Source organism: Pithys albifrons, chromosome 6 (assembly GCF_047495875.1).
Source record: "Pithys albifrons albifrons isolate INPA30051 chromosome 6, PitAlb_v1, whole genome shotgun sequence".
Lineage (NCBI taxonomy): Eukaryota > Metazoa > Chordata > Aves > Passeriformes > Thamnophilidae > Pithys > Pithys albifrons.
Genome location: NC_092463.1, coordinates 40,947,755 through 40,971,549, shown reverse-complemented (window position 1 = coordinate 40,971,549; position 23,795 = coordinate 40,947,755). Strand labels below are relative to the sequence as shown.

Below are 23,795 nucleotides of genomic sequence, written 5' to 3'. Positions count from 1 at the left end.
CTGTTCCAAGGGAAACACAGACAAACAAAGCAGCATCACCAGCAAAGAGCTACTCATGAAGTGGCTTGCATGTTACTTAGGCAAATCCATGAGATCCCTACAGTGCTTGGGAAAGGAGCTTTAACTGGCAACACTGTACATTTAAACATGACTGAAGAAAAAACTTTAGCTGTGTGATAAACAGAAGGGGTAACGTCAAGAGAACTCAATAATCCAGTTTGATAAAATGTATTTCACCATCCCACACCTGCAAGTGGCCTACAGCAAGAATGATCCCCACGATCCCCAATGACTGTGATCTCTAACACTATTTTTGTGATGATACAGAACTGCAGTTCCACAGAACTTCCCTTTGCAACAGCAAAACTGTCTCTTGTAAGGTATACACTTACTTTCACTATGTTTCTATTTATTTTGTATATCTTCACCACTTACTTTTGATACCCATATCTCCTATAGCTAATTCTCTTTATAACAGAAAGATCCTCTTGGCACAACTTGTATTTAATTGCAGCAGTATTTCTTGTCAATAATTATGCTTAATAGATATCTAGAACTCAGTAAGCATTTAAAATATTTTTTTTTCCAATTCCACCATTTACACTTCATAGAATTCATGAAAGAAAGAGGAGGGGAAAAAATCTTAGGAAGTAATACAGTTCTACATTGCAATGTTCCCCACCTATGTTTGAAAGCAATCTGAAAACAGAAATTCTCTGAAAGTTCTCAGAAACTCTAAATATCAGAAATGTTCAAAGTATGCTACAGGCTTACTGAGCATACCAATGAAAGTATCAGTAGAGTTATTTTCATATTCAAAAAATTTGAACTGATTGCCTTTTGGGCCATATTCAGAGTAAGGTTTCCATTTCAGTTCATGTTTCCATCCTAAGGTTATCATAGAATTCAGAAAATTATTATTGCTGTACTAAAATATTTTGGTTCTGCGGCATAAAGTTTTTATTTTATTTGCACAAAAGTGTAACAGATTTACTAACAACCTGTAAATCACAGCAAAATCAGGCTATTTTCTTGATGTTTCTCTCATTAATTCACAACCAAAAGTTAGTTAAAAGCACTGCAACTGTCAGCATCTCAAAGTCATATTCGAAGTCTAGCAACATATTTGGGTTTTTCCCAGCCCTTCACATTCCAGGAACAAAGCTAGGGAATTTTATTTATTAGCCTTCCAAATACCAGCAAGAACAAAAACACACAAAAAAAGCACATATGTGCCTTGTAAAAAAAGGAAAACCATACTAGTTAGTAAGTAATAATTACGGAATAATAACCTGAAAAAACTTCAATCCTCACGTATACAAACCCCCACATTTGTATCCGCAGTTTTAGCAGATCCTCAGTCATAATCCCTGTAGGCTCCTAAGTGACAGCACCATGAATTACCTTCTCTGAGCAGCAATACTGTTATAAATTACCTTCTCTGAACAACAGAGAAAATACAGACACAGGAAGCAAAGTTCCTGTTTCTTCATTTTAATGGCATTATTGAAAATATTATAGAATCTGTCCTGGAAAAGCTTTTGATCACTGATATTCTACAAATATCTTGGCGTAGATAAACTCAAGAGGAACAAGATGAAGTTGGGATGATCAAGTGAACCCTTTTGTCTCCAGTTTGTTTTCTTTCCAAATAGCTTTACTCAGAGCTCTTTGAGGAAGAAACTGTTCACTTACAGATACAGGAATAGTTACCAGGATGTAACCTAGAAGTATGACTTTGAGGAAATTCTGCGACTCAGTGGTAACCAAACATGTTCTTCCTCTATAACCAAGACTACCCTACCCCTCAGTGAAGGTGGAGAAAGCAAAATGCATTTACAGAGAAGAAAAGACATATGCAGTGACTACAGATTAACTGAGAGGCTTGGAGACCACAGCCTTAGCTTACCTTTCAGTAACAGCATTAAAGAATACTGTATCCATATTTGTTGTAACTCACCTTCCTGCTCCTGGCTGGAATCAGACACCACAGCTCATAACCTGTATAAAGCAATACAGCCATCAAAGTCCTGCCCCCTGTTTGACAGAACTGCTTTCAGGCCAGCGTCATTCCCTTCTCTGTGCCACTAGAAGTGTTGAAGCAGTTACACGGTGACACAGATTGTCAAATTGATATGGACTAAAACTAACACACTCCCTTCTCCTCCCCTGCCACTTGTTCTTGCTAGGTTAGGGGTTTTTTCGAATTGGTTCACCAAGTGGCCCCAACAATGCTTGTGCAGGCACAAAGAAAAGGTAGGAGCAAGCAGTTAAGGGAGTCTGGAACACTTGATCGAATATGGTATGCCCACAGAACTACAGACAAGATCACTACAGGCAACACAGAAGTAAAGTAGTTTCTTTCTCAGAGATTTGCTTGCTATCATCTCTCCTCTACCTTCTGGATTTTATAGACTAAGTATATTAGGACAGAAATAGATCAAACAATGAAGAGATTCTTCAATGTCTCTTCTTTCATGTTGGCATTTGGACCTGAACTGAGATATTATCTCGACTCTGAGATGGAACAAGGTTCGATATATCAGTGTCAAAACCTCTTCTCTCTTTCAAGCTGCTTTAAGGCTGTTTTTTCTGAAAAGGTCTTCTGCAGTGTGCTTCTCTTTGTAAACATACTGGAACCATCCCTTTGAAGGGTGGATACTGAAGCAGCACTTGAGACTTTCTATAACTTCAGCTCAAGAAAATAAGAAAAACAAAGTGAAGGCCACCACAGAAACATACTGCACAAACAGTTCACGTATCAGACAACACCATAATTTAAATAAGCACTTATATGGATGGTGAACGGGCTGGTGAGAACTAACACCACCCACACACTGTAGCAGCTGTCAGCAATACTCACGAACTAGTAAAAGCTGGCACAGTAGCCTGGACGTAAAGACAAAAGGCCAGAACCAGCATCAACCCACAGCCTACCAGTAACTAAAGATATGAAAAGAGTGTTCAAAACAACAAACACATCTATTGCTGGCACTACTCTGCATTTCAAAATTCCCCAAGAAACATCCACATTTTAGGTTGTAGCACAACCTCTCAGAGGACAGTCTGCATGGTATTTTGCAATTTAAAGTCCTCACAGAAATAAAAGTCTATATAAACACACACACACTCATGAAAAGCACCACACCACAGAATGGATATGGCAGCATGAAAGAACCACAGCAGACTTTTTATCAGTTTAGAACCATCTGTGTCAGACCAATACCCTACATCAGTCCTGAGAGACATGAATTGTGCAGCAACCCTGTTTCAACTATCCCTTGGAGTCTTCAAGGGTTTTTAAGTGTCTTTTTATTCTAGACACAAAGCTAATTTAGTAATTTAGTCAAAGACTAACTTGTATATGACTAACTGTTAACACAACTTGGTTGACTGTCCTGAGATGAGCTAATTTTCCCCACAGCAGCTCTTTCAGTGCTGTGCTGTGTGTTGGTAGTTGGAAAGGTGTTGGTAACACAAGCATTTTGGCTACTGCTGAGCAGTGCTCTCACAGCATCAAGACTGTCTCCCCAACATTCCCCCCTCATCAGTAGGCTGGGGGGCTGTGTAAGATTTTGGGAGGTGACACAGCCAAGACAACCAATCCAAACCAAAGGGATATTCCATACCATGTATCTGCTCAGCAATAAAAGCTATGAGAAAGGGGGAAAATCCATTATTTACAACACTTGTCTTCCAAAGAACCACCAAGCCAACTGAAGCTCTGTTTCCCAGGAAATGGCCAGACACCACTTGCTTAGGGAAAGCAAAGAATAAAATTGTTTGGGTTTCATTGCTTCCATGAACACAATCTTTGCTTTATTAGACTGCCTTTATCTTGACACACAAGTTTTTTCCATCTTATTCTCCCCCCACCCCCGTCCTGCTGAGAAGGGGAGTGATAAAGTGGCTCAGTGGACAACTGGCATCCAGCCAAGGTCATCCCACCACACTCGCAGTTGTTTTTGCCACACAGAAGCTGCCAGCTTTGAAAGACAGCCTTACACTCAGCTGTATGCCAGTCAGCAGGTACTTTCATCATTGCATGCAAAAAGGATATGAAGACAACAGATTAATTCCCAACAGGCAGATGTTAAGTTCTGGTTTCCTTGCAACTCTTCCACACTTAAGGATGCTACCAGAAAGGCTGCTGCTTCCATTATCTCCAGCCTCTATCTGGTACAAGGATCATATGGCACAGCTCACCAGTGCATGGGTACCTTTAGAATATAAATCAGCATTGCGCAATTCAATCTGCACGCTGACTGTGTAAAGAACATACAGTGGGACATTAATTTGTAAGAGAAAAAAGAGAAAATCATGAACAAATTACAGGACAGAAGCCACATGAATTACTGCTCATTTTCACCTTGCAAAATATCAGATTTCCAACCATGCCCAAAAGGAACTCAATTTTTATTTCTAAAATGTCCTTGAATTTCTGTTTACTCTCAGTCAAGACAGTCTTACTCCATTCCAATCTATACCCACTGTGCCTGACCTTAGTGTATTGTTTACTGTGAACTCAAGATCCATACCAATCGGACTAAACTGAAAGCTGAAACAAACACAAGTAGGGCCAGAAGTTTCAATGCCTGCTTTTGGGTTGATTTATGTTTCCTTTTCTCACATCACACACCTTGACCTATCTGCTAAGCATGAGAAATATGTGCCTCAGGACCAGCCAACCTCCACACAGGAGCTTCATTTCACTCAGTAGAGAACTGGAATCAACATAGTTTGAAGCACAATATGAACTGTTCATCATAGCTTTGACCTGTCTTTAGACATTTTAATAATCTTTATAGAGTCTTTGCCACTGAAATTTTGATTACTTCTTCCAAGTATGCTTCAAATGATCCCAGCCATTATCTCTGGTAAGCACATTCTATTTTTGCTTGTACTAAGCTTTTAAAGGAGCAGACAAGCAGTCCTTTTTTCCCCATGATCCATTTTACATTTTCTCTGCTTAGCACCTCTATTAACATTAAACACTGTTAATAGTTTCATACTTAAAAATATGCAACATTCTAGGAAGCTCATTATCCCTATTATCCAGATAATACAGTGTTTCTACCAACACAAGAAACACAGAGGACAGCACAGATGAGAACAGTCCCTCCTTCTCCAGAGCTTGACAGAACATGGAACAGTTTCTCAAATCAGACCTGGATGGACTGGTGCTATACTGGTGCAGCTGCTTTATGTGTTACCATCCACCTTGGCAATGCAGCAGTGCATGTCAACACTATGACACCTGAAAAGATACTAGCACTTTGGCACAAAAAAAAAAAAAAAAAGAGGCATTTTCAAAGCATTGCAAGCATGTCTAATACAGACAACGGCATATTTATCTAGTATGGTTAGTCTATAATACAGGTGTGGCTATGTGAAATGCCACAGGATAGTTCCAAGCATAAGAAATCATCCAGCAGAGAACAGGACTGCAGGCAGATTCCAAAAGTATCCTCCCCACAGCACGGGCATCACTTCAATCAGAAAGAGTTCCTTAGGGATAAAACAGCAGATGCATCCCAACCATCTCCACTTTCCATCTATCCATAAAGCTGGAGGAAAAGGACAGAATTAATCAGATTAAAGAAAATTAAAGAATGAATTGTGAAAACAGTTTTTGGTAATATGTAAGAAGACTTTATTTGAAGTATTTCTGAATAATTATAATAATTTAAAGATTTCTTCCTTTCCTACTACATAATATTATCTCTTTGCCTTCTGAAAACAGTACTGACACATCCAAGCATCTTCAACCTCCACATCAGTTTTCCAGAGTAAAATGGAGGCAACATGGACAGGGATGCCGACAAATAGACTGAGCATGACCAGAGTTAGTTCACAAACAGAAGTATCATGCCATACAGACAGAAACCTATTTTGCAGCATCACAGAGTGAAGCTGGACTGATTCAGGTTCACGATTGCTATAGTGCCAGGTTTCCCCGCCCCTGCCATATGCCGGTCCTTCCGCGTTGTTTCCTCTCGCCTTCCTGCTCCAGCCAAATGCTCGGCTCAAGCCGCCTGCTGTACATGCAAGATCACGCAGTCACCACACATGCACATGCTGTGAAAACAGACCCACAGGTAATCTGATTCAGATCAATCACCATAGCAACCCAATCTTTTAGTCCCTAGAATTTAGCCTGTGGGGTATATTTATAGAGCAGCTGCAGCGCTCCACCCCCTCTGCTCCACCACCAAAGCTCCCAGCGCTGCCCACACTACAAACAAGCTTCACCCAGGCACGAGGACTGCCTGGAGCCAACACTGAATCATACTCAGCGTGGCACCTGCAGGCCCCCAAAATAGATGATAGTGTAGTATCTGCAACACGTTAAATAAACACCTGCCAGTCACTGAGGCTTCCCATATCCATGAATAGTAAAAATATCAGAAGTCATCATTATCCATGGAAAGCTGAGTAACAACTCCAGTTGACAAAATCCACTTACCCAGGTACCCACAGGATGCTTGCACGGACATGCACTGCAGCTGCTCCTTTAGTCTTGCCCAAAAAGGATGTGCAAGGTGTGCTTACCCTAACAGGCACTTGCAGGCAGCAGCAAATGCAAAGAAGTGGTTCCAGCAGCACCTGCCCCACAGAGGCACAGTTGTACCTACAGTAGGTATTTGAAAACCAAGCAGAAAAATCAAGACTGGGGCCTTGAATGAGCAATAAGAGATAAGCATGTGAGAAAGAACAGTATGTAAATACTGTTATCCATTTTATTCTATTACACTCTGGGGAAAAACCATCAACAATAAATTAATGCTGGAAAAGCATACACTTTTACAATACTCCATTGTCTAACAGGAAAGAGATGACAGATTTTAGCCTTAGCCCTAGGTCATTTCACACAATTCACTTTAGGCTGAAGACCTTATCCTCCTCCCCTCCTTTACTGCCTGAAATATCCTTCTTGTTATCCTCCCTGTGCAGGACCATTGTACACGGCACACAGAGCACCACTCACTATGGAATTATAGAACAAATTCTGGCATAAAACCCCTCTGCCAATCTGGCTGGTTCTCCTGCTCTACACTGTTTGAATTTAAAATCATCTTTATTTAATAATAATCTCCAGCAATTTGCACAAGAGAACAGTAACACAGGACGTTTGGCTCCCTATCCTTCAGTCTTTTCAAGTCCGTCCTTTTTTGCCGCTCCTTGTGAAATTTTACCATCACAAAATACGAGAGCTTTCTCACTTATTTCTACCTCATCAGTTTTTCATTTATTCTCAAATCTGTAGTAGCAACCACCCACACACTTTGCAAGACGTGGGGGGGAGAGGGGGAGGAAGGGCAAGCCAAAACCTACACAATGACCCCAAAACCAAAGCTATTTTGGCTTGCGCTTTGAGTTAAGAAACTTTGTTGCTGCTTCTGATTGCAGCCTAGACCGAGCACTCACAAGATGCTTCCATTCCCAGTTCTCTGAGAAGCAGGCCACAGTTCCCATAATCCAGGCACCAGAAGGGTTTTTTCCAAAAGCCAAACAGTGCAAATGTACAGCCATGAAAAATTAACAGGAAAACAATAAAACATGTGACATTTGAGAGAACCGCTGGATGCAGCTGCAACTGCTAAATTATTCAGTGGTCTCCCTTGCTACAGCACCTCCGGCAGCCACGGGAAGCAGCCATAGGGCAGGAGACACACTCATGCTGCCACCACCACCCAACACGGGCACATTCACTTCTATTTCCTGGAGATCCACCACACAGGGACAATGACAGGCTCACTGGGATCCCAACAATAAATTCCAGCCATTTATAAGACAGAAAAGCGGGACACTCACAAACAGTGTGGAAACACCGAAACATTGCTCAGGATAATGAGACCAGGAGAATAAAGTGCTTGAAATAATACAGCCTCTCTCAGGCTGCTGTTAGCACCACAGAACTCAGAGCCTCACATCTGCCTTGCCTCGTATTAGGAACACTCAGCCTGTCTCCCCACATGTGCTCCCTGCCTTCTTATTTCTTCCCTCTACACACCTTCTCCTACTCATCAACACTGTGGAAGGTCACAAATTCCTTCACTCAGTCCAATCCTACTATTAACTTTGGTGACAAATCATAGTACCAGCTGGTCAAAATGGCAAGGAAATATAAGAGACAAGCCCGGGTTTTTTCTCTGCAAGAGCTTTGGGGTGTGAGAAGCTCGTGTTTGGCAGACTCATCCATACGTAAACACTGGGGGAAGCAAGATCAGAGGGAAGAAGGGACAGGGACCACCTCAAGCAACTGTTCAAGGCAGCAAATGGCAGAAAAAGGAGTCCTGAGAGGACCTTCTAGACATCGGCAGTCGCTACAGCAAAGGGAGGAGGGCACATACAGTGCTTGGTGGATATGGCTGAAGACTAGTGAGAGAAAGAAGGTAGAAGCCAGGTGGCCTGGAGCACAGAGGCAGAAATCAGGTGACCTGGAGCACAGAGGCGTGCCCAGCTCGTGGCTCCAGCAGAGTCCAGTTTAACTGCCATCAAGTGGAACAGACATGGCAGCAGAGAGGCTCAGAGGTGTGGGTGAAGCAATCCTGGAGGAAACGGGGTTTGACTCTTAATCATCTTTATCACAAAAAGCACTCCTCTCCTCCTGATGACATGCAAATGGGCACAAAGGCCTTTCCAGTGCAAGTACAATATACCCAGGCAAGCACAGATCCAGGCAAGCCAGTGCCAAAGCCATAGGCAAGAAGAGAATCAAATGTTTAATACTGTCAGTGGGCAATTCAGTTAGAACATAATGGGAAGCAGGACACAACTATGGTACCAAACTGGCAAATGAGACACAAAGAAAAGCAACAGATTAAGAAAAAAGGCTGCTCTGCTCAAAAGATAACATGTAGTTCCTGAAGGTCATCAGATACCAAATTCAACAGTAGCGTATCTTTGCCCTCTGTGTAAAAAAATTAATTACCTGATTCTCTCAAATACAACCGTTTAGAAGTTAATGAAAAAACCCTAAAGATCTGACAAACCTTACTGGATATGTCAAAGGCAACATGTTGACCAGCCCTTTCCTGAGGGATGTTGCTGCTTTGAAATATTGAAGGGTGTGGAAGAAACAGAAAATCATGAGTTTGTTCCTTGCTGCTCTACTGGTGCATTATTTCTCACAAGGACCCAGAAACACAACAGTCTTTTATTTACCTGCAATGTCGAGGAACACAGCCTGAGAAATGCCTCAGCTTAGGTAATACAGGCATATGCAAGCAGCACTTCTAACTTTTAAATTACTATAAGGGTCCTGCTAGTAGCAGGGACCTAAGAGAAGCACAACCTCTCACAACTCAGTGGTTTCTGCACCAAAAGGCAGTCTCCCCATCTGGCAGTACATGGGTAAGTTCTTCAGAGCTTGCTGGGTTTGGGATTTCAATTAGTTATTCCAGTTCCAAGAGACAAAACAGGAGCATGTTTGTCAATCATCAACAGTAATTTTCATTTGGTTGTGACAGGTTTAAAGGCCTCCAGTGACAGAGAAGTTAATTGCGTTAAAATTATTTTCTAGCTCAGACAACAGAGCAAAGACCAGCAGAATTACACAGGTTCAGTTACAGAGAATGAACAGTAGGTCAACATCAGTTGTTCACAGGCCTCAAGGTGAAGAAGGAAAAGCAGCAAAACATTCTGTCTTCAAAAGAAATATCACAATTATTCTACAGATTAACAGACAATCCCACTAAAAACACTCCTTTCTAATTGATGCCTCATGCTGCTCATTTTTATTTCACTTTGTGTCTTGGGTCCTCACTGAGGTCACTGACAATGCTTTTACTTCATGAAAATTTATACCTTGAGATAGATGCAGGCCGTTCCAGCTGGGGACGTGATATTAATCTTACCTCTCAAGCTCTTTCATTCTTTTTTCTAAATCCTTTCCTCATTGCTGCCAATCCCTAGCCAGACTGTATTCTGTATTTTCTAGGATTGCACTGAATAACTACATCAAAGCCTTTCTGCTAAGGGACTGCCCAGAAATTTAATGCAGTATATCTTAAATACAGGCACAACAGGGCCAAAGGACATTTGCAGCAAATAATCTGGGTTGTAACCTATGCATTTCCTGCCTCCAATCCTTTCCTAATGGAAAGTAAGTGAAACATTCAACTCTGTACTACTAAAGTTTAACAAAAAAGTATCAATTACCATCTTGTGAGCATGATGACACTATCCACCTAGTTAAGAAACGGGGTGTGAAATGTCAGGCAAGACACTACATTTTACACCACTTCTTACCCACTCTCACACACTAAATCTCTCCAGTATGCTTTTCCCTCAAAAAAAAAAAAAAAAGTAATTACTCTAACAAATGTATCTAGAATGGAGTATCAGAGAAAATCTATTCACTCAAGTGCTGTAAAACAAAAACTGTGGAGATTTATTCTCTTAAAACTTAGCAGTACTTGTGACTTGCTAATTTAATACCAGGAATTGTTATAAATATTTGGTTATTCAACCGGCTGATGACAGAAGATCTAAACCAGACCAGACTGAACAACCTGACAGAGGTGTGCCTAGTATATTCTGTCTATACAGAACTTAAAAATTCAATACAGTTTGACATAAGAGGGAAAAATTATGAGCCTCTGTGCCCCTTGCCCCAACACAGATAAAATCAAAGCCAACAGTAATTTAATTTAGGAAGATGATATGAACACATGTTTTAGTAAGACCTGAGACCTTACCTTTCCAACTCCAAAATCCTTCTGAAATAGACTGAAGTGAGACTTTATTACATACACACCCTGTCTGCTTTCAACAGTTACAGAATGGTGTCGAGGTTGAAGAAGGGGTTTGACCTCTAGTATATTTACTTTATGTTTTTCCATGAAAACTTAAAACTAGAAGACTGCCAGTTGCTGCACAGCCTTTGGTTCACTACCATTCATGGCTTTGGCACATAACAAATACATCATGAAACTGTCTTGGCCATGGCACTTGCTATGAATGGACAACATTCTTTCAGTGAGGATATTATTTTCCTTTTTGCCTATCCATGAAATGATAATTGCTTTAAAAACAACAGTGTGGAAACTAATGCAGTAGGACTCTGAAGCTTACAGTTGGAAACCTTTTAATTCGATAAGAACACAACGGTCCACACTTGCAATACAACTACAGCACCACTGGACAGGCATGTACAAGATCTTTTAGTGAGGACAAATCCATATTATTTTCAAAAAAAAGCATTCTATAGACTTGATGATGAGTTTGCATTTTATTAAGCACACAGTAAAATATTTAAGGAGTGTATATTTAATTCCAGTGCCTATTAAATTGCATCCAAGAGCTTTGCATTTTCTAACAATATCACAGTAAAGCAAAAGGAGTATTTTATAGCTGGAATGATCTATCAATTCAGTGTTACATAACATGCTATGATGTGATGGCCAGATGAGATCCTGCAAAAACTGCATTTTGACTATTATTGGATGTGAAGTGCTCTATCTCTGATGTGCCAATATTGCAGATTTTCACTAGTGCTGGAAACAGCAAGCACTTCTTGTGCACATCCAAAACAGTCAAGCAGCACAAAGTCCAAAAATAGAGACGCTTCCCAAATAACCTATATTTGGATGACTTTGGTTTGATTACGTGACCCTGAGGACACCACAATCCATCTTCCCTCCCCTTGCTTCTATTTACAAGTAGCATCCTTTTTGCAGGTAACTGATGCTGCAAGGAGCACAGCAAGGACACTTGCGAGCACACCAACAGAAATGCTGACCCAGAGTTGCTCTGGATGTAGAGAAAATGGCTGGCTTGCCTAGGGAGATCACAAAATATTGCTAGATCACAGTTCTAACTCATCTTCATAGGGCTGCAAATTTATAATGTACGTTATTTTGGGTATGTCTGAAAACTGTGGTCTATGGGTGAGTTCAGGGGGGAAAGGGAGAGAAGAAAAGCAACAAATCAGTTTCCTCCAAGGCTTATCATTTCTCTAAGCACTTCTTTATCGTGACTCCACACAAACAGCGACACAGACCAAGCTTTCCTCCCCTCCTCCGCCTGACAATAAAAGCGAGCAACACAGCAAGGTGGTGACACCCATTTCTAAAAGGAAAGTGCTCTTGATTTATAGGTGACTTCATAAGAAATCACCCAGTACAGAGTGGATTTCCTATTCTATTGTCTTAGGGAGTAACAGGATCTGCTGTTTACCAACCAAGGAGTAAAAGGACCTTTCCATTCACATTACCGCAGCAACCCCTTCACAAGACTGCACACCTCTCCCCTTCCAAGGGGATCGGTCCGCCCTGCGCCTGCCTTCTCCCTTCCCTGGCCATCCTGCCCGCTCGCTGTGGGCAGGGAGCGAGGCCGCCTCGCGGGGCCGTGCCCGAGGGCGGTGGGGGCTGCGCCGCACACCCGCCCGAGCCCCGCGGCCGCCGGCGCCAGACCCCGCCACGGCCCCGCGGGGCTGCCCCGCAGCGACGGGCCCCGACCCCTGCCCGCCGCCGGCCGCGACCTTGCGGAAGGGCTGCCGAGCATCCCCGCCGAGGCGGGCGGGCGGCTGCGGCGGAGCCCGGGGCGGGCGCGGGGGCCCCGCCGGCTGCTGTCCTGGTGTGGGTCACGGCCGGCAGTCCGACCCACACGTAGCGGCGGTGGGGCAGGCTCCGCTTCTGACATGTGCACGCACCGCGCCGCCTGCACCACCGGCACCGGGGCCGCTCTGCTCACCTGCCCCGCTCACCCACCCCGCTCACCGGCGCCGAGGCCGCCCCGCTCCCCGACTCCGCTCCCCGGCTCCGCTCCCCGGCCCCGCTCCCCGGCCCCGAGGCCGCCCCGCTCACCTGTTCCGCTCACCGGCCCCGCCGCCGCTGTGCCCGCCCGGCCAGTTCCGCATCGAGCGCCAGCAGCGGGACGCGCCACCACCACGTCGGGGGGGCACACAGGGCGCGGCGGAGCGAACCACTTGCCCTCCAGGCGGGGGGAGCCGTGTCGCCAGCCTCCCGCAGGGGGCGCTGCAGCCGCGGGCGGAGGGACAGCGGGGACACACCGGGGACAGCAGGGACAGCACCGGGGACAGCGGGGACACACCGCTGGCAGCGGGACAGCGGGAACACACCGCGGGCAGCGGGACAGAGGGGACATACCGGGGACAGCGGGGACAGCGGGACAGTGGGGACACACCGGGGACAGTGAGAACACACGGCGGGCAGCGCGGGGACATCGGGGACACACCGCAGGCAGGGGGACACACCGCGGGCAGCGGGAACACACCGCGGGCAGGCGGACAGCGGGGACCACCGGGGACAGCGGGACAGCTCCGGGACACACCGCGGGCAGGGGGACAGCGGGGACACACCGGGGACAGTGGGGACACACGGCGAGCAGCGGGACAGCACTGGGACACACCGCGGGCAGAGGGACAGCGGGGACACACGTGGGACAGCGGGGACACGCTGGGGACAGCGAGACTGCCGGGACACACTGGGGACAACAGGGGCACACCACAAGCAGGGAGACAGCAGGAACACACCACGGGGGTGCAGCGAGAGCATCCCGGCCCTGCTTCCACCGTACTGAGCTACTTACCTGCTGGTTTGCTACAGCCTTCATAAGATTATTATAAGATAATTTGGTTATTAAAAGCTTGAGATACAGCTTTTTACATTCCTTCCAAGCTCCTATAAACCACTGCACAAACAAATCCATATATTAAGAAAACGAAAATTACCAAAATAAAATGCAACCAAAAGCACCACAAATAACCCAGTAGTTCAAAATACCTAAATTTATGAGGCACAAAATGGTGATATAGTTGATTTGATATTCACATAATCACAGAATATGCTGAGTTGGAAGGGACCCACAGGGTCAAGTCCAACTTTTAACCCTGCACAGGACCATGCCCAAGAGTCACACCACGTGCCTGAGAGTATTGTCCAAATGTTTCCTGAATGCTGTCAGGCTTGGTGCTGTCACCACTGCCCTGAGGAGTCTCTTTCAGTACCCAACCACCCTCTGGGGGAAGAACCTTTTTCTAATATCCAACCCAAATCCCTCAGGTCCTTTCCCCGGCCACCTCAGAGATCAGTGCCTGCCCCTCCTCTTCTCCTCACGAGGAAGCTGTAACTGCAATGAGGTCTCCCCTCAGTCTCCTCCAGGCTGAACAGACCAAGTGCCCACAGCTGCTCCTCATACAGCTTCCCCTCAAGGCCCTTCACGATCTTCGTTGCCCTTCTTTGGACACTCTTTACTGGTTTAATATCTTTCTTATACTGCAGTGACCAAACTGCACACAACACCCAAGGTGAGGCCGCACCAGTGCAGAGGAGACTGGGACTATCCCCTCCCTCGGCCTGCTGGTGATGTTTTGCTAAGACTCTTTCTATTGTAGAGGAATTGGGGTTTCAGAAGTACATTCATCTTGTCTTCCTCCCTGTTGATCTGAACTGATCGTGAGCAAATACAGCTGTTGCATAAGGGTACAAGTCAGCAGAGAACACTTCCTCGGCTTGTAATTCAAGCACCCTATGATTTCTACAGTGGCCAAAGCAGCAATATTAATTTGAAACTGGCTATAGACACTTAAGAGTAGCAGGACTCAGTCTCAAGACTAGGTAGCATTTTGCAAATATGAAAGTACAAAGTGTCACTGACCTCAAGGAAGGTTGTTCTCCCACACCTGCTTACCTGAGCTCCCCGGGCTAGCCTTGCAAGCTTTTATAAAACAAAATACTAACTCTGTACTGATTTTAACTTTAAAAAAAAGAGTGTGAAAATGTAAAAAAGGATAATGAAGAGGGATGCACAAGACATTGTGCTGGTTTTGGCTGGAGTAGTTAATTTTCCTCACAGTGGCTACTATGGGGCTGTGTTTTGGACTTGTGCTGAACATTGTGATGATAATATAGAAATGTTTGTGTTACTGCTGATCAGTGCTTACACAGATCCAAGGCCTTTTCTGCTTTTTACACTGCTATGCTGGCAAGGAAGTTGAAGGTGCATGAGAGATTGGAAGGAGATACAGGAGGGACAGCTGACTACCACTGGCCAAAGGAATATTCCATACCATATGACATCACACGCAGTCTATAAAGCAGGGGGAAGAAGGAGGTCAAGGGGGACATTTGGAGTGATGTTGTTTTGTCTTCCCAAGCAACTGTTGTGCATATAGAGCCCTGCTCTCCTGGAGATGGCTGAACAGCTGCCTGCTCGTGGAGAGCAGTGAATTAATTCCTTATTTTGCTTTGCTTGTTTGCACAGCCTTTGCTTTCCCTATTAAGCTGTCTTTGTGTCAATTCATGAGTTTTCTAATTTTTACCCTTTGATTCTTTCCTCAATCCTCCTGGTGGGGGAGTGAGCGAGCAGCTGTGTGGAGCTTGGTGGCTGACTGGGGTTAAACCATTAACACAGAGCCAAGGAAAATCACTGTTGTCAGTGCTGCCACCCACAGCAATGTTATAGATTGTGCCTTGAAAATCCTTCAAATTTACCTGCAGTTCTTCCTCTTCAAATTAAGAAGATGCAGCTCAAAATAAAGAAACTGAAGCTAGAAATGAAGCCTCTAATGCATCCATGGCTGACTTGAGTGCTCGAGCTCTGCTCATAACTCCCCACCTCATACCTCACTGCAGTCTCCTATAAGCCCGTTCCTATTCCTTCTTTCTCTGGTTTAGTAGATTTCAGTTTAAATTTTATACTCTAGAGTAACTCAGGGGCTTCAGCAGAATAGCCTGCCATGCTGAGAGTTGATGAATTGACAAACACTTTCCTTTCCCATTGTGGCAGGGGATCATCAAGCACTTAGGAAGCAGCTAATGCTGGACAGCTCTGCTACCCCATCCTACCACTCCCTTTGAGGTAATGCATATGGAAAACTATTCCTGTTGATTCTCCTCTGAATACATCAGAAATTATCAGTATATGAGGTATCAGCTAGGGTGCTGCCAAAATCCACTTGACAGCCAGGGGCACACTGGACTCCAACTTTGGCGAGCCACAGTATGCAGAAAATGGAGTGAAGCACATGGAATAAAGGGGTTACATTCTGAATACAGCTGTACAAATCAAGATGAGGGATGCATGCATAATTCATGGTCTTCGTGATTCGCACTTAATCTATTTCACCTATTTGCCAGCTCTGACACACAGCAAGGTGCGCATCAAGCTACAAATCTCATCCTAGAGGCCAAAAGAAACTGCCCAGGATTGCACTGCTATTTCTTTTTCACCACTTCTTTCTTCCCATTTACTTTCTTAACAGCTCTGAGCTTGTTACAGCAAGAACTTGTTCCACCCTTTTCCAGTCCAATGACAGCACATCAGAGAATGTCAAAATCCTGTATTAGGCTTTATTCTTTTATATAAACATTAACATTTCTCAAACAGATTAGTTAAAAATACAGATTTAAACAAGAATTTTTGCAATTGCAATGAGTTATAAAAAACAACAGATTATTTTACAGATTGTTACAAGTGCTTTACAAAGGTGCAGAGTGAAGGCCAGTGGCAGGGGACCAACCTCAAGTGCAAAATGGACACGATACCCTCACCACGGGCATAGCGCTCAGATACACAGCCAAAAAAACAACAACAAACAAACCAAAAAAACAGACAAACAAAAAAAACCCCGAGCCATGTGAACCTATGCTCTTGGGATGCTCACTGGGCAAGCAAACATAGACCCCTATGACAGAGAAGACTCATGAGACCAAGCTACCAGGATACTTCAGGTTACATCTCTGAGATCAGCCATAAGATGTTGTTTCTTGGAAAATAAGGAACATGTTAAGGAACATGTTTTACAACAGTATATTTCTCTTCCATCAGACAAAATATTGCTGTAAATTCTAGAATACTTATGAATGTGGATACTTAAAAACTTGGGGCATAAATCCAGTGTGGATCTCACAGTGCCCAAAGTGAAGAAAGGATACAAGACCCAAGTGTCCTTCTAAAGCAGTTGGCACTCCTTGTACAGGAGGGACTTCCATATCCCATTATCATCTCTAAAACCCTGGAAAGACTTTGGCAAAAGGAAGACAACGCAAGTGCATCTGACTACACGCAATATTCCTGCGGCCCATGATCTGAGAGTTGTGCAGCCCATAGCTTGCAATGCCCACATATTTCCCTAAATGCAGTGTGTCCTCTCTCCTTGGCTGATACATCTTCACACCCACCTTGGAATACATACCACACGCTTCAGATTCTTGGAAGTTTTTAAGATCCTTCCACCACATCTACGTTGCCTAGGTACCAGTCCTTCCCACATATCTTTCTTCTATTTCACCCCTAAAGATAAAATCTATGCCCTGATCTGTTTAGAACTAAAGTTTTCCAGCTGTTAGCAAATCAAAGCTCAATCGAACTGTCGTAAAACCACGAGATAAAACTGTGATGCATTATATTAACAAAAAGTCCACTACTTTATGCCTGACATCTGATGTACAAATGTTCCCTATCTAGAGGAACCTCCCTGTTAGACAAAGGGCACTACACATTAGAGGAATCCTTTTTCCAAAGGGCAATTCTAGAGATGAAGTCTCATAATAAAGAACTAAAAGCTACTTCTCTTGGAATCATTGTAGAGGGCAGCACATTCAAGAGATTCATAGGAAACCCAGTGAAACCCCTAGAACATCCACACTGACTTCCCTGAGCTCCTCAGATCCAGGTACACTGGGGACCCTGCAGAAGCCTTTTGAGCTGGGTTACTCTCACCTGAGAGCTTTTGGCAAGTTTCTGCAAATTCATTTTCATAATCAGCAAGAAGAGGATCAAAGGGCAAACCTTCAGCATATGCTTAGAGAAGAGAAAGACTTTGAAGAAAGCGGAGTTAGGGGGAAAGGTCTTCATTTCTACCGTTTTCAAATGTTTCATGTTATTCCTTTTGGGGTATGGGCATTACATCGAAACCAATCCCTCCATCTCACCTACCCCAGCTGCCTCCTGCATAGTCTCATGACAACATTGAAACCCCAGGCTCATCACTCCCTGCATGCCCAGCCCAGGGTTCAGTGCTTTGGAGAGGGGAGGCTGGCTTCTCATTAGCAAAGGCTGGGAGATGGCAAAATGTCAGCACATCAGCACTCTGGGAGCATGCAGTCACTCATGCACATCCCAGATTTCTGAGAGCAGAGGAGGGAGTTTCTTGTCCTGCAGCCGAAGGGCAAACACCTGTTCAGAGTGGACACTACTTAGTGTCCGAAGACTGACCAGCTTCATTAACATCCGTGGAAACATCAGGCGATCCTGCAGAGTCAGACAAATAGACAGCAGTTAGTAAATTCACACTAAAGCTTTGTTTAAAAACAAAAAAACACAACAGATGATCTATAGTAACCACAATCCTGACTTCCTCTAAAGCCAGCATTCTCCAGGAGGCTTCAGTGTGGAAGAACACAAATAGTACAGCATGTCTCAAAACTCCAGACTTTCCAGGGTGGCTAAAACATGGAGCATGATACAGGACAGCAGGCCATGACTGCTCACAAATCCTGCAATTACAGCTGCTATCAAAGAGCCACAGAAGGGACAAGCATGGGAGTACAGGCAGCAAGAGACCTGTTACAGAGAGTATTGCAGGAACTGTGCCTGCATAAACACAAAATCAGCTCTCATCATGACTGGAGATGTTCTGGCCAGGCACTTACATTTGGTCTGTTGATACAAATGTAAGAATGAAGGGCTTCCACATAGGTGTGCTGCAGCCTCTCCACCAGGGACTGGTCCTGCACATTCGGTCGGTCTGCCAAAAAGCCAGTTAGAAGTAAGGAGATTGCCACAGGCAGGTTCACTGGACTTAACACCCCTGCCTAACCCCACTCCCTCCTATGGTCTCTTCCTAAAACCTCACAAGCATTCACCCAGCACAGCTGGGAGGTATATCCATGACTGCAGCAGCTATGTCAGTTGCCTGTGACTGTTCCTTCTCAGTGATGTCTACTGCACATGGGGTATCCAATTTGACTCCTACAGAGGTGGAAGGCTAGAGAGACCAAACACACTTACATAGTGCTGTTTGGTCTCACATTCCTGTCACAGAAAAAATGAGAAGCTGTCTATTCAAGAGTGAATGGCAAAGTCTCTCCAGAAGCTGAGCCAGTTAGAAAACTAAAGGAAACAAGGAAAAAATGTAATTAATCGTTCAGGGCACAAGACAGAGGAGTAGAAGTGGCTTCTTGGCAAAGCCCTGTCCTGGCCTAGATCGATACTGTCTCATGTCCAGAGTAACCTTACTTGCCCACTAGATGTCACTCATGCCATGGGTCCTGTATCACACCAGAGAGGTATCAAGGACATTAAGGGGGCAATAAAATAGCACTTTCTAAATGAGGAAGACAAATATTGGCTTATTTTTCTGTACACTTTTCCAGCAGTGGGGAATTTGATTTCTTCTGGAAGCAGCACTATAAAATTCAATGATAATGAATAACACGCTGCCTTTATCACTAAACTCTGTACACCCTCTATTACTCCTCTTCTCCTTGTGACATGCCTTAACTCTACTTGCTTTGCCCTCTGACTCACTATTGCAGCTCCTCAGATCTCCTTGGCTTTTTACCTGCAGAGAAAATGTTGATGGCAATTAAAAGTGCATATTCAGCATCGTTAAGCTGTAACTCATTCATTCCCTTTGAGAACTCAAAGATGGGATTAATGAACTCAAACTGCAGACCTGCAATGAACAGAAGAGAACAAGGTGAGGCAAATAACTGTTTCCTCTCTGTCCCTCCCTCTCAAGGAGTGAGCAGCAAGAAGCACACTGCAGTACACCAGGGACTGGGGAGGACAGGCAGACAGGAAAACCCAAACCCCCCACATTATGTTCCTGTGAAATTTCCCTTTACATCCACTGCTGGTGAGCACCAACAGTGGCTGAGGAGTGGGGTTTGACCTGTAAAATGATGATATTTCTGGGTTTTCCTAGATCCTTAAATGCCCCATAGCATATCACTAGGCAACAACTAAAGGAAGAAAACATCACTGATCAGGTAAGTTCTTCAAAAGGTCAGAGGCCACAAGTACAACATCTACACTTTCCACTCTCAGACCATCACTTCCTTCACAGCCAGTAGCTCTCATGATTTCAAAGAAAGCTTTAATACCACGATCCAGATCCATCTGAAGCCTATCTGAGCTGAAAATATACAGTTCCAAGAACTCTGAACTATGCCATTTCCTTCAGCTCAAAAAGCTGGGAGAGCTGAGGCAGAGCCTGATGACTTAGGCTACCAATCACCTCCTTTGATAATGCAGTCAGGCACGAATGCACTGATATTTATTGCCGTAACATACAGAGACCACTGTCAAATCAGGTCATTCCGGGCTATGTAATTATCCTGAAAACTTCAGGCCTTTCCCTCAGAAGAGCATCCTTTCTGATTTCCTGCAGTACAATTGCATGAGAAAAGGAGAAACAAAATGGAGGGAATCTTTCTGGCTGCCTACTTTTTGCCATCCTAATAACCTGAAAAAAAGGCTACCAGGAAGAGTGTCAAAAAGGAAAGTTGTATAAAAAAGCTATTTAAATGGTTAAATAGCTACTCAAAGAATAAAAGTAAAATTTAAAAAATAAAAAAATCGCATGAAGGACAGCTAAAGTCTTGTTTTTAGAAATACTGAAGATACACTCATCGTGTTACTTCATCTGAAATTACAGACACTTACAGCTCCTGAAAACGTAGAGTTTAGAAATCACATCACCACAGACTGACATATACTGGGATGAAAAAACTTCTGAACAATCTGTGGTGATCTTCAGTGCACAGTATAGACTTTGTATCGAGTGAAAGGTAATCACATTAATGACATCATTGGAAGTGTGCACGTGATATACTTGCAGAGGAGAGAAGACTGTGGCTTGAATTGCTATGATCTGATACAGCTCTAAGGCCACATCATAACTCTACCAGCAAGGAAGTTCACACCAGCTGCTAGCTCTAAGTGGGCAAGATTTTAATCCCTTAAGAGTCCCAAATTTTTCCAAGCAAGTTCACATCTGGAAAAAGACATGAACTCAGCTATTATCACATATTAAAACAAAAAAAATGGCTTGTGGGGCTATTGGTCTGGCCCTGTTCTAAGCTTCTCATCTGACTCCACATACTATTTCCAGCAGCCCACATTAAAAAGGAAAATATGTAAGAACACAAGACACAGGGAAGGAAGAAACACCTGTCTAATGCACCACCTGCTTTGGCGAAGTCATCTCGATTATAGCTCAGGTCCTTAAGGAAGGTGATGCTCTCAATCTCTGGATTATAGCGCCGAGATGTCTCCAACAGCATCACCTGAAACCACAAATAGATATACTTGATTTGAAAACAGGAAAGAACATTACAACATTCACTGAGTGTTAAAGTGTCTCTGAACAAAAAAAAACCCAAAAAACAAACAGCAACTCTCCAGTTTCTCTCAGAATGCATAAATATTCCAAGATGAGTTTTGCTGCATCCTTTATGGTGTCTGCTTCTGGGAAAGGGGAAATTCCTGCTTACCACTACAAAGGCACGTGCCTCATTCTCCTCCATGACCCCTTGCCCATATAATCTGGCACTGAAGTAATGGTCCCATAGCTGAGGTCCTTCAGTCTGCTATCCCGAAAAAAGGGATGGAACTAATTCTCCATGTGGGTAACTCCAAATTCTTTCATCTCTGCTACTATGTATTGGGGGAGAGCCAAACTCTCACCTCTATGGTAGATGTCTTCAATAAAGCAATCTGATCTTCCCTGGTGAGCTCCAGGAAGCCAGGTAGTTGCTTGGCAAAGTCCACAATCTCTTGCACAGAGATAATTGCAAGTTCCGTAAAGTGAGCAAAACGCTGCTGCCTTGCTTCACGGTTATTGGGGTCAGGAATCTGGGGCCACGGCTGTTGGAATGGGAAGAGATAGCACATATACATATATATGTATGCAAAAGATGGAGCCAGCACAGAAGGATGAAAAGATGAAGTGAACAAGGAGAGAAAATGGAGACAACATCAGAACACCATCCTTTGCTATTGTTTACAGAGCTTTAGTCCACAGATGCAAATGCTTGTTCTCCCAAATATTTCACCCAAAACCTGATTCCTCAACTTCACTTTTTCTTATTTGGGGTACACTGGTAGAGTTTTTACCGTCACTTTGAGCCTGTCTGTGAAAGAGCGCTGGTTGCACTGCTGCTGAGCGGCCACAAGCTTTTTTATCATGTTCAGCTGTTCCGGTGTCAGTTTGTGGGAAGGGCTGGGTGGATTCGGAGGATTTGGACGCACCACAACTGTCCGAGCTTGATCGTCTTCCTGCTTCTTCAGTTTCTTCAGTCGGATCTGTTCTTCAGACAGAACATCTAAAGCAGGAATAGCCTGTGATCAATCATAGGAGTACAATGGAAACTACATGAAACATGGGGTAATGTGCTGTGAATGGAGAGGTGGAGATCACAGCTGCACAGTACTCTGGCATAACAGAGTGTCCACAACACAGCAGATAGTGATGCATATAATTTGTTTCTCTCTCTATTCCCCAGTTTAAGTTGTTCCATAGCCTTTTTTCTAATCATACTGTCATGGAAAGTGTTCATAAAGGACAGAAGCTCCCCCCATGATGTCCTGCAGACCTCAGAAAAACAATAGTGACTTTCCCCACTGAGCAATTCCCTGCAACATTATAACAGATTCCAACAAGTTCTCCTTTCACATGCCATGGTACGTCCACTGTATTTTATACTATCCTGCTGTTATGTCTTATTCCAATACTGTTGATTTAACAGCTTGTTGTCATTTCACCTTCCTCTTCAGAGCTCAGGGCCAGTCCTGAATGGAGTTTGAAAGGATAATTTGCTCTACGGGCTATCTGCAATAAACTGTAGAGCAGAAACATACGGACAGATGAAGAGCAAAAGAATAGCTTTGCATAAAACATGCAAATCAACTGCAAATCCTTTAGGAATAGGGCTGGAAGTCTTCTTCAGTCATTGAGTCAAAGGAGATGTCATTTGTAAGGAACTGAACGAATCAGAGGCATCTGCTCTGTGGGGGCTAATGGGGTCCATCTGTCACAGAAGGGGAAGCACATCCTCACTCATAGACTTGCCAAGCTGTGAAGAGGGATTTAAACTAAAGTTGCTCAGGGAGGGGCATCTCAATACATCCCTCTTCTACCAGTTTGCTGTCAGTGCGAGCGAGAGATGTCCAGAACTTGGAGAGCATACACAGATCAGTAAAAGAGCATCTGAAGAGCTACACAAAGAAATTCCTGCCTCTCCATCCAGTAAGTTGGCTTCACTGGGGGCCCAACTTAAATGCCTCTATGCAAATGCATGTAGCATAGGGAATAAACAAGCAGAGTTAGAGGTGACCACATGCCTGCTGGGCTATGATCATATTGGCATCAGAGACAGGGTGGGATGAATCCTAGAACTGGGATGTTGGAATGGAAAGATCCAATCTCTTTAGGAAGGACAGGCAGGGCAGCCAAGGAGAGCGTGACACTTTCTATGTCAATGACCAGCTGCAGTGCCTGGAGCTCTGCTTGGGGCTGGATGAGATGCTGACCAAGAGTTCATGCATCAGGATTAAAGGGAGGGCAGGGACAGGTGACAATACAGACGGGGTCTGTTACAAGGTGACCCGACTGGGAAGACTCAGTGGAGCTGGTCCTCCATAGACAGGAGTGGCCTCACATTCACAAGCCCTAGTTCTCCTGGGGGACTTCAACCACCTCAATAGCTTAGAGAGACAACACAGCAGGGAATAAGCAATCCAGGAGGTTCCTCTAATGTGTTGATGATAACTGCATGCTCCAAGTGATAGAGGAACCAATGAGGAGAGGCACTGTGCTG

The 23,795-nt window shown here is 44.2% G+C and overlaps 2 protein-coding genes across 26 annotated transcripts in view; both read right to left on the bottom strand.

Moving 5' to 3' along the window:
* MADD (MAP kinase activating death domain) overlaps positions 1-12,902 on the bottom strand; it is a 76,650-nt gene extending 63,748 nt beyond the window's left edge. For 23 of the 24 annotated variants that reach the window (XM_071558523.1, XM_071558534.1, XM_071558545.1 and 20 more), the window contains exon 1: positions 12,813-12,902. The gene's annotated coding sequence lies outside the window, so the exon portion shown is untranslated. Of the gene's footprint in view, positions 1-1,960; positions 2,002-12,812 lie in introns of all 24 variants that reach the window. The other variant, XM_071558520.1, reaches the window with a different exon arrangement.
* Positions 12,903-16,305: 3,403 nt separating this feature from the next.
* Positions 16,306-23,795, bottom strand: part of NR1H3 (nuclear receptor subfamily 1 group H member 3) — a 30,822-nt gene continuing 23,332 nt past the window's right edge. For both annotated transcript variants that reach the window (XM_071558560.1, XM_071558559.1), the window contains exons 4-9: positions 22,093-22,301; positions 21,664-21,843; positions 21,164-21,263; positions 19,535-19,648; positions 18,624-18,718; positions 16,306-18,222 (exon numbers count right to left, since the gene is read on the bottom strand). In XM_071558560.1, coding sequence (XP_071414661.1) covers positions 18,076-18,222; positions 18,624-18,718; positions 19,535-19,648; positions 21,164-21,263; positions 21,664-21,843; positions 22,093-22,301 — 845 coding nt within the window. In that variant the 3' untranslated portion in view covers positions 16,306-18,075. The remainder of the gene's footprint in view (positions 18,223-18,623; positions 18,719-19,534; positions 19,649-21,163; positions 21,264-21,663; positions 21,844-22,092; positions 22,302-23,795) is intronic.